The following is a 15,651-nucleotide window of genomic DNA, read 5'->3' as shown; positions in this document are numbered from 1 at the left end:
ATATGGATCACATTATGAAGGAAAGTGGTATTAAACATGATATCAAAATTGGAGATGTTAATGTGAGCTCTTTGCTTTATGCAGATGATGTTATACTTCTAAATAAATCCGCTACAAGTCTGCAAGATTCTCTGACTAAATTGAATAGCTGTTGTAATAGATATGGTATGGAGGTCAGCAATAAAAAGACAAAGACAATGAAAATAGGCAGAATCATTGAAAATGTCAACTGTGTTGTGAATGGAGAACCTGTGGAACAAGTAAAACATTTCAGCTACTTAGGCACAATTTTTACTGAAGATGGTAAATTAAATATAGAAATAGACAACAGAATCAGCAAAGCTGGTATGGTGGGAAGTCAATTGAATAAATTCATATGGAATAAGAGAGAAATTAGCCGGAACACTAAATTAGCTGTATACAAGATAGTGTTCAAACCAGTTTAACTTATGGATCTGAGAGCTGGGTCAGAAGTAAAACACTTGACCAAAGACTAGAGACTGCAGATATGAGAGTCCTGAGAAAGATTAGAGGCGTGAAGAGATGGCATCAATGGCAATATCATATTAAAAACGCTGATATTAGGAAAGAACTTGACATTGTCTGCATCCAGGAATGCATTAGCAGAGCTAATCTCAGGTGGTATGGTCACCTAAACAGAATGGGCGAGGAAAGATTAGCAAAACAAGTGTTCTCTGCCAGGTTGGCAGCAAAACGACCCAGAGGAAGACCAAGATATAGGTGGATTGATACGGTACAAAGTGCCTTAGATGATAGAAATATAAGATCTGATAATGTTGTAGTCTTGACAAGTAACAGATTGATTTGGAGGAAAATTGTAGATAGAAGTTAGTAATGATATAATTTTTTCATGTAGTACTATCATATCCTGTACACCCCTTGTGGGTACATGGCAGGAATTTGATGATGATGATGATAAAATCTGAGAATAAAGGAAAATCTGAAAATCATTATTATTCCAATATCATACTGGCTAGGACAGAAATGTCAACCTACTGATTAGACATGTGTAAAGCTAAAGACAACTCAATCCCTGAAAGAGAGTTTAATGTAACATTAGCTCATTATGCTAATGGAGATAATCCTTTGACAGTTCTACAAGGGTTTATTGAGAATGTGCTTTGTGAAATCTTACTTGACACTGGTGCACATATTTCAGTCATTTTTTATAGTTTGTTTAATAAAATTAAAACTCTAATTCTAAATGATATTTTAATTTTAAGTTATCCAATTAAACTGAAGGGTATATTTGTATCAGAAAATCAGCTGATAAGCAAATAAATGCTTATATCTCAATTCCTTGTTTTCCTTTGAAAGTTTGTCATCCATTTATAGTTCTTCTAGAATCCTTTAATCCAAATGTACAGGTGATATTTGGAATTGATTTTCTGCAACGTCATGCTTTTGCATGTAATTTTGTTGATGGCACAGTGTCCTTGTGTAAACTAGAATACTGTTTGGACCAGACATCAGGTGACAATGGAAAATTAGAGCAGTCTCCTGAAGTTTTTAAACACCCTGATGATAATGATCAAGTGTTTAATATTGAGACTCTAAAGAATAAGGAACCTTGTTCACAAATTTGGGAAAAGGATGAGCTTGTCCAAGCTCAGAAAGATGATCCGACTCGTAACTATTTATGAATCAGTATTGAAGGGTGAAACTCAACTGGATACATTTTTAAATCTGGAAAACTTATATTTAGATAAAGATGAATTACTCTTATATAGACAAATGGAAGAAGGAAGGTTGAAAGTGAAAATATTAGCACCAACTCAAATGATTCCTTGGACTATGTACACTTTTCATGATTCTGTCTTGGCAGAACACCAAGGATTTTCTAGAACTTAGGAAAGAATAAAGGATCGTTACATCTGGAAAGGTATGGAGAGTGACATACTCATATATGTCAAATCATGCCATAAGTGCCAAATAAGATTCCCCTTTCAGAGGAAAAGCTCCACTACAACTATTTCCAATCCCAACTAACCTTTTCAGGCTGTTGCTATTGATGTAGTAGGTCCACTGCCAACTACTAAAAAAGGCAATAAGTATATTCTAGTAGCCATAGATATGCTAACTAGATTTCCTGAAGCAGTCTCAATGAAGGATCAAACTACAAAGACTATTGCAAGAAAGTTGTTGAATATGATAATTTGTAGATATGGAACTCCTCAGACCTTACTTTCAAGGAGCAAATTTTACATGTTATTACAATTATATAAATTACTCAATGTTAGGAGGATTTTTACTACACCTTACCACCCACAGTGTAATGGTATGTGTGAATGGCTGAATAAAAATATAAAGCAAATACTTTCCAATCTGGCAAACACTAAAATGAATGATTGGGACACATATCTTTCTCAAGCATTATTTGCATGCAGATCTGCTTTTCATTCTGCTATCAAAGAAAAACCATATTTTGCTTTATATGGCTTTGATCCAATCTTTCCTAATGAACTTGTTTCACTTATTTCTAATAGATAAAAGGACATAAATGAGTATCTGGAAACAGTAGTAGATAAATTTTCCACTACTCATAGGTTAGTAGGTGGAATAAGTAAATTAAGTTCACTGAAAACTAAACAGTATATTAATTATTTCAGAAAGTATAAGTCATTTGCCCCAGCAGATTTAGTATTGTTAGATGATAAATCAAGTATAAAAAGAGTTGGAAAATTAGAAGGAAAGCTTCAGGTCCATATAGAATTCTAGACAAATTTTCTCCTGTGAATTTTAGGATTCAAGATGTCAAAAATCCTAGTAAAATTATAAGTGTACACTCTGATTGGCTAAAAGGTACTTTTTAGGGAGTAGAAATTTAATTACATTAGGAGATAATATGAATAAAATATTGAAAGATGAGGGTTGTTTTCCTATTACTAATTGTGCATCTCATTCACAATCAAATTGTAAGAAAGGGAATAATTTTAAAGCTCATAATTCAAATACACAGCAAAGGAAAAAATTATATTTGGGAAAAACAAAAAAACCTAATGCAAGAAATTTTAGAAACCTCAGGGTACATAATTCAGATAATGTACAATGTAAGAGTGATAATAATCAAAAAGACTCTAACATGGATGAAATAATAGCAGAATATCATAGGTTAGTTAGAGTTAAATAAACCAGAGGAATGTGAAAATACCTCTAATTTAGTTAGTAAGGATAAAGAATCTCAGAAACCTGTAGAATTTGTTTCTGATAGCGATAATTCTTTAGATTTAGAGCATAATTCAAATAATTTAAATGAAATATTCGCAAAGTACAAAAATGAAATTTCTGTACTTTTTCAAAAATTTCTGTAAGTATAATGAATTGGAAGATGTAACTTCAGATGATTCTGAAATTAGTGATTCCGAGATTGCAAATAATGATCAGCATGAATCACTTTATTATTTAAGATCTAGGAATAAGCATTAAAAGTTTTGTTAGGTGTGAGATAATTATTTAAATTTTTTTTAAAAAAAATTTATGTTATTGATGTTATTTTGTCAAAATGAAATGTAAAGCATTTAAAAAATGTATGTACTTAATGGATTTGGATAGTTGTGTTACTTTCAGAAATTTTATTGTGGTTTAAAATTATTAAGTGCTGTGTTTTATAAAGACATTCTCGTAACGCTAATGGAGACGACTTGTCAGCCATTATACATAACTTCTTGCTTGCCGCTTTCATGGAGTACGTATGCTCGCCAAGGAATTTGATGGGCGATTAACAGCTGACAGAGAGAGCATTCAGTATCGAGGTAACGAAAACAACGAGAGCATTCAGTATCGAAGTAATGGAGGATAAACAAGAGAGAGCTGAATGAACTTTAAGAATGCAGGCCAGCAAAATTTTGTTCTTAGGAAATTAAGTTTTTATGTGATATTCGGGTGCATATTAATAGAAGATTCCGAAAAAGGAATTGTAGAATTGTGAGCCTTTAAAGTGGAAGAGTTAAGACTGTAAATATGTATTGGTAAATAAAAGAAAATAATGCGATTGACGTTCTATAGGAACTAACACAACAGATCTTTGGATTATAAGACCATAGATTTAATATACATATATGTACAAATTCGTCAACTAATTTTGCTAGCAAAACTGACTAGCTTTGTCAAGACTAAACGGTGAAAAAACTAATAAATGCAAAAAAAAAAAAAAAAAAAAAAAAAAAAAAAACGAAGGAATGCAGTAACGGTTTACAAGTTTGAAGTTGAGAAGTGATGCGCCAAACCTGAGGTGTCTGTTCTGTTATGATTAACGTCTCCGACATGTTCCTTCTGTCTAATTTCTAAGCTTCTCGAAGTTTGGCCTATGTATGATAGTCCACATGTACAAGGTATGCTGTAAACACTTGCGTATTTGAAAAAAGGTACACTGCCTTTAGGGGATCTTAAAAACTGTCTAGTGGTAGCGGTCGGTTTAAACACCACTCTGATGTTATAAGATTTTAAAATTCTAGCTATTTTATTGGAGACTAAATCAACATAGGATATGACAATGGTTGATACGTACTGAGTTGCTATACGTTGTTGCTGGAGGTTGGTTTTATAGACCATTTTATTGATTAAGTTTAGAGGATACCCATTTTGAGAAAGAGATTTGGAGATGTGGGAAACTTCTGTACATGTCTTCTTCTTCGTCTGTGACTATGTTGTGGGCTCTGTTTTGTAGCATATGGACGATGCTGCATTTTTGTGTATGATGATGATGATTTGAAGAATAATGGAGATACCGTCTAGTATCAGTGGGTTTCTTATATATAGTAAGTTTAATATTTTCATTCTCTAGTCTTTTGACAAGTATATCCAAAAAAGATAATTGATGATTACTTCCTAACTCTAAAGTAAATTTTATTTTGTCATGAAAAAATAGTTGATTTTTTCTAAGAACTCATGTAAGCTTTCTACTTTTTCTCTCCAGATAATAAACACATCATCAACGTATCTCCCCCAGACTGTTGGTTTTGGAGTAATGTTAGCTAGAATATCATTTTCTAATTTCTCCATAAACAAGTCTGCACATGGTGGTGACAGGGGACTGCCCATTGCTAGGTCTTCTAATTGTTGATATATATATAATGTTGTTGACTTTAAAGAAATTAGACTTAAGACAGTGATTGAAAAGTTGTGTGATATCATTAGGAAAGAGATCTTTTATAATGTCTATGACTTCCTCAACTGGTACGTTTGTAAACAAGGATACAAAACATCAAGACTTGCCATTATGTCTGTCTTGGATAGCTTAACTTTCTTAAGTTTCTCCACAAAGTGTTGAGAGTTCCTTATGTAAGACTCTGATTGTCTGATTTTTCCTTGTAATAGGTTGGCGAGGTGTTTGGCTAATAGATATGTGGGGGAGAATCTGCCATCTACTATAGGATGGAGTGGAACATCATCTTTATGTACTTTTGGTGCACCGTAAAGGCGAGGTGTTATGGGATGCGAAGATTTTAGTTGTCTTTTTAACTCCTGAGGCCAACCATTCATATTGCGAATCAGATGATTGGTTTCATTATGGTTATTCATGGTTGGATCTTTATTTAATATTTTGTATGTGGACCAGTCAGATAGTAAACTATTGATCTGACTAATATAATCTTTGGTGTTCAAAATGACTGTGGAGTTTCCTTTGTCTGCTTTAGTAACTATTATGTCCTTGTTTCTTCTTAAATTCCAAATTGCCTTTTTTTTTTAAATCTGAAGGAGTAGTATTTTGTTTTGGTGGTTTAGCTGTCGAAAGGATGATTGTACTGTGGAATTTTTAGATAAGACCTTTCTCAATACCACATATGAAGTCCATTTTTGGGATGTGACTAGGAGCAATTGAAAAGTTAAAACCCTTTTTAAGCATTTCGGATTCTTGTTTAGAAAGGCTATAATCTGATAGGTTGAAAATCACTTTATCATCCAGGAGACTCGGAGTAGAATTGTATTTTTTCTTATAAAGTTCTTCAAATTTTTTTATTTGAGAAACTTTGCTACTCATCATCATACACAAAAATGCAGCATCACCCATATGCTACGAAACAGAGCTCGCAACATAGTCACAGATGAAGAAGACATACGTACAGAACTTTCCCACATCTCTGTATCTCTTTCTCAAAATGGGTATCCTCTGAACTTAATGAATAAAATGGTCTATAAAAACAACCTCCAGCAACAACGTATAGCAACTCAGTACGTATCAACCATTGTTATACCCTATGTTGATTTAGTCTCCAATAAAATAGCTAGAATTTTAAAATCTTATAACATCAAAGTGGTGTTTAAACCGACTGCTACCACTAGATAGTTTTTAAGATCCCCTAAAGACAGTGTACCTTTTTTCAAATATGCATGTGTTTACAGCATACTTTGTACATGTGGACTATTGTACATAGGCCAAACTTCGAGAAAATTATAAATTAGACAGAAGGAACATGTCAGAGACGTTAATCGCAACAGAACAGACACCTCAGGTTTAGCGCATCACTTCTCAACTTCAAATGTTGATTTAGTCTCCAATAAAATAGCTAGAATTTTAAAATCTTATAACATCAAGGTGGTGTTTAAACCGACTGCTACCACTAGACAGTTTTTAAGATCCCCTAAAGACAGTGTACCTTTTTTCAAATATGCAGGTGTTTACAGCATACTTTGTACATGTGGACTATCGTACATAGGCCAAACTTCGAGAAAATTATAAATTAGACAGAAGGAACATGTCGGAGACGTTAATCGCAACAGAACAGACACCTCAGGTTCAGCGCATCACTTCTCAACTTCAAATCGCGCTATAGATTGGGATAACAGCTTAATGCCATATATGGAGGAAGATTACAGATGTCGAATATTTAAAGAAGTGGTCCTACGAACAGGAAACAACCTTAATAGAAACCAATGGAAAAATCTTATTAACTCATTAAGTTTAGCGGAACTACAGTATGCCAAAAACAATGCGACGTGTATTTATAATAATGACTGAAGTATATCGCTTCATGCATACCATGTCACGCGGTGCTTTCTAATTTTGTTGTCTAACCGTTGTAAACCGTTACTGCATTCCTTCATTTTTTGTTGTTTTTTTTACATTTATTATTTTTTTCACCATTTAGTCTTGACAAAGCTAGTCAATTTTGCTAGCGAAACTAGTCAACGAATTTGTACATATATGTATTGAATCTATGGTCTTATAATCCAAATATCTGTTGTTAATTTTAGTTAATAACGACGAAATATAACTTTCAGCATGTTCTATAGGAATGTTCAAGGAAATGCTGATTGAAAATTTCATCTGTTTTAAGGATGCCGGATCTATCTGTTATTTCTACTGGAAAAGGAGATGGAATTTAGCAACTTAGATAAAGCAGTAGAAGAATCTTTTTTTGCTGGTACAGAAATTAACAAAAATTGAACTGCATGAGATAAGAGTACCTGTACTTCAGTGAATTCAGAATATCTTACTTCAGAGTCAGGAGGAATAATGTGTGCTACATAAGAGTGATGAGAAAGGATTCTATGGAAAAAGAAGAAGAGAATCTTATAGCTTCGAAAAAAGTCCTTAACAAGGAAACTGACTATGAACAGTTTGTTATTGTGTAAACAAGGTGTTTAGTCTAGTAGGCGTGATTAAGTATACGTTAGAAATTAGAAATAATCGTTATAGAGAAATTCTCAATAACAAATGAGGATTGATAATAAATAATCCCCCTCTTTATAACAGTCGGTAACAGAGATCAAATCTCTTTATAACATGTTCTTACTAGCTTCTCTGAAATCTTCACAACCACTCCAGATATCAGACTCAAGCATTTTCGTACATTAAATAAGCAAGATTGTGATCTTACATTGAGTAATGAAAATCAACTTCGACAAAACTTTTAGTGATGTTCTTAACTGTGAGATCCCTTTTTGTCACCCTGAACAAACCTAGCACTAACTATATTCTCGAGTTCCTTCTTTCACACACTGCTTTAGATAGTTGTGCAACATCTCAATAAATTATGCTTTATTTTTTATCAAAGGTTCTCTTCCACCCAGTTAGTGATCAGATGATTTAAGTTGCTCATAATGATTGCTTTTTTCATATCCATCATGGTAATTTGAGTATCAGTGCCCAGCAACTGAACTGCTAGGTCTGTAGCAACACGTACTGTATATTTCAGCTTGTTAACCTTCACTTCCCTCCACATACCTTCAAACTCATTTTTACATGGGACATTATTATTGCTTTTGCAAGTTTCTACTGGACTCAAATCATCTGATACCATTAATAAAATCCCCCTTCCCCAGAGGCATGTATGGAGCTTTGGCAGTACTTCTCGGTAATTTGTTTTAGTCAGAACACAGAAAAATAAGTAAATAATTAATTTATTAACTTATTGCTGATATTTCGCTGTTTTCTCTGTTTAGGACTCTAGTCTTATGTGATAGCTGCAATTTTTTTTTTTTTTAATAGATAGAGGGTGCCAAAATCAGGACTCTAGTCTTTGTGTTGCTGCTACAATTTTGTTTAACTAGTCTGTTGATTACACTATGTTGTCATAGTCTCACGTATTGTGACAAACTGTGTTTTTCTGCTCTTAAGATGCTGGTTATAACACCAGCGAAATATCAGCAATAAGTTAATAAATTAATTATTTACTTATTTTTCTGTGTTCTAATATATGTACTGTTAAAAAATAAACAACATGTACGATGAACACATAAGTCTGTCCACATGTTTTAGTCAGAGTTGATTGTATTTCAGTGAATGAGTCTCCCATCTCTGAAAACTACGTAAAGAAATTTTAAAAACTATCTCTAGTGAAAATATGATTCCATATTATAGCAGATCTTGTTGTTATCATCATGATTCTTGCATGGATCTATCTGTTACTGTCATTCAATATTAGCGATTTGTTTAGGTACTATTGTATAATTAAAATCTTTACTGAGAGCATGGATGATCCTATAATTAGAAATCAATGCCCTGCACTGGGACTTGCATACTAAAAATTCTATGCAAACAGTAAGATGGAGAAAAACTCTTACACTAAAAGTCAAAGGTTAGTTTGGGAATAGACTTATTTTCTACAGAACATTTCTAATATACACAAACTTGGATGTGAAAAACTTGCTTAATATCTGGGAAATTGTCATCTTTGCCTAAACCAGTGTCATCAGAAAAGGTCACGATTGATTACACCAGAGAACACAATCAAAATATATGATATTTGCTTGGACTTTCATGTTCTTATTTAATTTTGTTTTTTTACTTAGTTTATTTTATTTTATTTAAAAATTCTTTTTAACAGTATATTAGTCTGCATGCATTTTGGAACCTGGGACTCAAGCAAAGAATGGAAAGTTGATATGCCAGAAGAAGAACAAATTGAGGTAAATTTCTTGGTACAGCTAAAATAACTAATGAGAAATTTATTATTTTGTACCAATTATTTTAGGGATGGTGTTAAAATAAAGTATTCATACAGATGGTACAGTTATATGAATCCATTGCTTAGCTAGAACGGGAAGATGTTTTCACTCTAGAAATTGCACAGAAATTAGACTATAAGGTGGAAACAGTTTATAGACAGCTATCAATAAAATGTTAATAGAATTATACTGCATATCCCATGGAAAACATGTAAGGTACTGATGGTGAACTGCAGAACACTATAAATGTATGGTATAGTAATTCAATAAAAAAAATTATGAAAAGGAAAATGGATTCTTTAATCTTGAAAATTTGTGACAAACAGAATAGTACTGATAATGATGAAGAATGAATGACTTACTTGAGGAGATCATCATTATTAACTTCCTGATATGTACTTCCAGATCTACAGGTTGTTATGTGAGTACCACATAGAAAAGCTTACATTATTACTAACCTCCTATCAACAATTTTCTTTCAAATTAATCTGCTATCTATCATAACTCCAGTATTGTCAGATCTTATGCTTCATTCTTTTAAGGCACTTCTTACAGTATCAATCCACCTAGATTTTGATCTTCCTCTGCATCTTTCTCCTGCAATCCTGGTTTTAAAAAAAAAATTCTTTTGCTAATCTTTCCTCTCCCATTCCGCTTAAGTTGACAATCCCTCCGGAGATAAGTTCTGCCCACGCAATCCTGAATGCTAACAATGACAAGTTCATTATTAAATTCTCATTTATGATTCTGCCATTGATGCTATCTGTTCATTCTTCCTAATTTTTTTTTAGAAGTTTCATATCTGTGGTCTCCAGTAAATGATCATGTGCTTTATTTCTAAATCAGCTCTCAGATCCGTAAGATAAAATTGGTTTGAACACTGTCTTGTACCCAGCTAATATAGTGTTTAAATAATTTCTTCTTATTACGTATAAATTTATTCATTTGACTTCCTATCTTACTAGCCTTGCTAATTCTCTTGTCTGTTTCCATGTTTAATATGCCATCTTTATTTAGAATGCAGTCGAATCACATAAAAAAGCAAATAAATTATTTAGAATGCAGTCGAATCAAATAAAATAAAAAAATCTAATAACCTTTGTATTTTTATTACTAATATTCATACCAAAATTACTATAGCAATTATTCAATTTAGTTAGGGAATCCTGCAGACTTATACTGGATTTATTAACCTCCTTCAATTCTAACTGTTGACTTACGAATCAAATATAGACCATGTATTGCGCAATATAATATCCCATTTACTCTGTCTTTTAGTATTTTGAACAACTTTTCTCTTGGCACCTTATCATATGCCTTTTCCAGATCTACAAAACTTTGTAGGATTTCTCAACTATTTGTTGTTAAATGAAAATCCTGATTATCTTATTTGGACAGAACCTAGCTTGTTCTTCTCCAAGTTTCCATTCCACAATTTTTCTTAGCTGTACTTGAAAAAATCTTACAAGTATCACTCAGCAGAGAAATTCCTCTGTAATTCTCATATTCAGTTTTATAGATGGCTACTATGAGAGTTCTATTCCAGTCGTCGATAATTTGACCCTCTTACTAGGCCTTCTGAATTATAGCATAACTACTGTAAAACTTTTGTATATCGATCTTTGTGCATTTCTGATCCATTATCAGAAATGCACAAAGCCAACAACTACTCCAACTGCTTTTTGGGGGTTTTGATGGCTTTTTCTACCTCAGGTATTGATATATATACTGTTGTTTGCAATCCTAGAATATCTTCAATTTTCATGTCAGTTTTATCATTTTTGATTCTTTTTACTGTAATCTTCTTTCCTTCTGCTGTAAGATTTTTCAATATCCTCCATAATATTTTGGTACCTTTTTGATATTTATTTTCTATATTCTCACCAGTCTTCCCATGGCATTTGTTAACTAGTTTTACACAGTTCTTCACTTTCTTATATTTTTCTCTGTGTTCTCTCAGAACACAATCTGACTTACTTGTCAGGAACTTTTGATTTACTTTCTTCTTTTTCTTGACTGCCTTTTTGACTTCTTCAATCCACTATGGAGTTAATATTTTTCTATCCTTGCAGAAACCCCCACCATGTCACCATGCTTCCCTGGCTGAATTAATCAATGGTTTTTTCAGGATCTGCCATTGGGTCTCCAAAATTTGATTCTTGTCTTCAGACTCATTTTTTTTTCATGGTACTTTTATGTCAACAGTTCACCTTTGAAAGCAGATCAACTTTGATTGTTTTCAAAATTTTCTTGCACACCTATTGTATCAAAATATAGTATTCAATTTTATATCAAAACTAAATGATCATTTCCTATTTGAAATGTATATTATTGTGTTCTGAAGCAGTATGAAGTTATTGCTATCAACAATAACACAGTCACTGAGACTTTTCTTATTTCATGTATCTTCTCTCCATATGAATTTGTGCACAAGTCTATGTTACAGTGTGGTAGTAATAGTGACTAGTCCATGTCCACAACAGAAATCTAGCATACATTTACATTATTATTAACTTTCCTCTTTTCTCTAAAATATCCCAAAACATTTCTTTGTCTGGCATCATTTCCTGCCCTGTTGTATAAATCTCCAACTAGGACTAACTTTTTCTATTTCTTTGTGTCAGGTGCTGTATCTAATGGAACCATAGACATATAAGTCATATTGTTCAATTTCCCATTCTTCTGACGTTTTCCCACATCACTGCTTGATATTGCATTGCATAATCTTCTATGCAATATCACTGCTTGATATTGCATAGAAGATTATCCTCATATTTAGCATTGAATACTGTAGCTACACCTTCTCTTCTGTGATCATTATTGCCTGAATATTATATCTTGTATTTGTTGCTTAGAAGAATTTCACCTGTTGTTTTTAATTCTTTGTTTCACTAACACCTGTTATACCAGTTTGGTATTTATTCTGGTAACTTCATTTCTTTTCTTTCACTTTAAGATATTTATTCCCAACCATCCATGCCACGGTAGAGTCAAAATCACAGCCTAATGATCGGAGATTCAATATGCCATGCTCTCAGCTAACCATACTGGTTCACTATTATAGTGATCTTGCTAATCAAATCAAACTTTCAAGTAAGTCTTATAAGATGTGAAAGATTGAATGGGAATTAACCAGTTTCATCCAGATATCGACGGATGTTTCCATCACTGAAATTCTCATTTTTCATCTAGCAGTACAGGCAGACTGGTCAGGTGTGCTATTAATGGTTTTAAATACACTAGCTTCCCAGCCTTTGCTTTAAACACAATTTCAAAACAACAACAGGCATTAACCTCCCAACCGGCCGGTGTGGATGATATAGTCAGCTCTTCCTAGCTTTTTTCATGGATCAAAACTTCGTCGGCATTCTACCTTTTTTCATGCCATTACCTTTCTCCGCCGTTAATCTCGTTACGGCTATTCTATAGCATTAGTGGATTAACTGTTGCTGAGTGACCTTTGTGTCCCGTCCCCCTGTCTTTACGTCTATTGTGTTGCTTAGAATTTTATTTACTGTCCTAAGTTATTTGACCTTTCTTGCCTCTAAAATGATTTATTGTGTCTCTTCCCGAAAATTGAAACCAATTTCACATATGCGAAAAAAAAATCAATCCTGAAATGCCCACTGATCAGCTTTTGCAATGAATCTATTTAGTGATAGTGAATTTTGTGTATTTTATTCTACAAATCAGTGCACCGGAAGAGATGCACTGATTGTTCTTTCACTTTACGTATAATAATTGAATAATTGTTTTTCGAATTTTAAAATTTTCAAATGTTTGCTTTGAAAATATTATGTCAAATATGTATATTTTTAAATAATATTTATTGAAATAAATATGTCCTTTTTCTTTCGTTTCTAGCGAAATAGCATTATATGGATCATCATATTTTAGATTTAGAAACGATTTTTTGTTATTTATAAAGACAAAATTAAAAAAAATGTTAAAATGCTAAATTGCCTTACTCGGTTTCCGATTGTGTCTTTTTGGTATCAAAAATTTATATCCAATGATATTTTAGCAGTGATTCTTTCCCTTCGTCATTTATTTATTTATTTGTATTATGCATATTACGATAATATCTAGTGCATAACTTCGTAGATATGTTGAAAATATAATGTGAAAAATATCATATTCGGAATGATTCAACATTTTTGCTCATTTTGAAGATTTTCTAATGTCCCCCCCCCCCCCTCCTTATTCTCTCCTGGAAGTGAATTGCATAACTACTCTAAATTTCTCTACAGGTTTGAAAGCTCTTCTAGACAGCATTCAAAATCAGTTACGTAATTTTACCATTTTGACAAAAGATATACGGCAATCAGATTGTATCGTGAAGCTTCTAAATCTGTTCTATTTATTTGCAATCTAAAACCAGCTGTTCTACTGCCCGCTGAAATTATGTGAAATTTTAGAAATAATATGCTATATTTTCACCATGCAAAATTGTTTATATGCATACCACACAAAAGAAAGTTCAGTAGTATTATTTGTGTTTGTTTTTCTTTTAAAAAAATCTAAATATTACTTCTTCTGCTGCTGGAAGCTATTTCTGAAATAATCGACGTCTTATAAATACTTGGTTATTCTACAAATCAGTGCACCGGAAGAGTTGCACTGATTGATCTTTCACTTTACGTATAATAATTGAATAATTTTTTTTCGAATTTCAGAATTTTCAAATGTTTGCTTTGAAAATATTATGTCAAATATTTATATTTTTAAACAATATTTATTGAAATAAATGTCCTTTTTCTTTCGTTTCTAGCGAAATAGCATTATATGGATCATCACATTTCAGTTTTAGAAACGATTTTTTGTTATTCATAAAGACAAAATAAAAAAAAATGTTAAAATGCTACATTGCATTACTCGGTTTCCGATTGTGTGTCTTTTTGGTATCAAAAATTTATATCCAATGATATTTTAGCAGTGATTCTTCGCCTTCGTCATTTATTTATTTATTTATTTATTTGTATTATGCATATTACGATAATATCTAGTGCACATCCTTGTAGATATGTTGAAAGTATAATGGGGAAAATATCATATACGGAATGATTCAAAATTCTTTTTCATTTTGAAGATTTTCTAATGCTTCCCCCCCCCTCCTTATCCTCTCTTAGAACTCACAGGTTTGAAAACTTTTCTAGACAGCATTCAAAATCAATTACTTCATTTTACCATTTTGACAAAAGATATACGGCAATCAGATTGTATTGTGAAACTTCTAATTCTGTTCTATTTATTTGCAATCTAAAACCAGCTGTTCTACTGCCCGCTGAAATTATGTGAAATTTTAGAAATAATATGCTATATTTTCACCATGCAAAATTGTTTATATGCATACCACACAAAAGAAAGTTCAGTAGTATTATTTTTGTTTGTTTTTCTTTAAAAAAATCTAAATATTACTTCTGCTGCTGGAAGCTATTTCTGAAATAATCTACGTCTTCTAAATACTTGGTAATCTCCTCTTAGCTGGAGGAAAGGTTGAAGGCTTGTTACTCTCAGTGCTATTGAGAAGAAAGGGGAGAACACTAAAGTGCCCCAGGCTGTAGTGCAGAATATGTCAAGAATGTCTTGTTTCCTTTTCGATTGTTGATTACCTATATTCTAACAGAAATACTGATATTTCGTTTACATGCTTATACATTATTTATGCCAAAATAATTGCTTAATTTATAATGATCAGTTTCACTTTTATTATCAAAAGTTAGAAATTAAATCATACAGTTATCTTGAAAAAGAGGATTTGAATTATTTTCAAAGAAAAGGTGCATATGCGTTTCATAATCTTCTTTTTTTTTGGGGGGGGGATATAGACCTAGGCAATCTGCGGATATTTCAGATAATTTATTTCATAAATCGTTCGCAAGACAGCTGTTACAAACGTAAATCACTTGGAGAACATACCTATTCATTTTAGTGTAAAACAGTAGCAAAGGTTCAGTTACTTTAGATATCTAATCTAGAAGAAAATGTTATGTCTGCTGAGATTAGAATCATACGTGAATAATTTTTCTGACATGATTTCTCTATTCGTTATAATGTAACCAATTTCCAGATTTTTTTCCCTCCTGCAGACTTCATGTTATATGCAGTGATTTCTTCTTTGAACTATGAGAAAAAAAATCAGATAACAGGAGAAAAATATGCAGTATTTTCTTTTCCACTGGCTGAATTTACAATGTTCTTTCTTTGTGTTTTGAAGAGAAACTGCAAATGACTTTTTTC

At 32.3% G+C, this 15,651-nt stretch overlaps 1 protein-coding gene across 1 annotated transcript in view; it reads left to right on the top strand.

The window, feature by feature from the left end:
- Ctf4 (Chromosome transmission fidelity 4) overlaps positions 1 to 15,651 on the top strand; it is a 525,719-nt gene that overhangs the window by 321,266 nt on the left and 188,802 nt on the right. Inside the window, exon 16 of the mRNA XM_090398697.1 lies at positions 9,291 to 9,372. Coding sequence (XP_090254823.1) covers positions 9,291 to 9,372 — 82 coding nt within the window. The remainder of the gene's footprint in view (positions 1 to 9,290; positions 9,373 to 15,651) is intronic.

The sequence above is a fragment of the Typopeltis vanoorti genome, chromosome 10 (assembly GCF_054136105.1).
Source record: "Typopeltis vanoorti isolate ZY-2024b chromosome 10, IOZ_Tvanoo_1.0, whole genome shotgun sequence".
Classification (NCBI taxonomy): Eukaryota; Metazoa; Arthropoda; class Arachnida; order Uropygi; family Thelyphonidae; genus Typopeltis; species Typopeltis vanoorti.
Note: the sequence above shows the minus strand (reverse complement) of the source record. Positions and strands in the feature narration are given on the sequence as shown.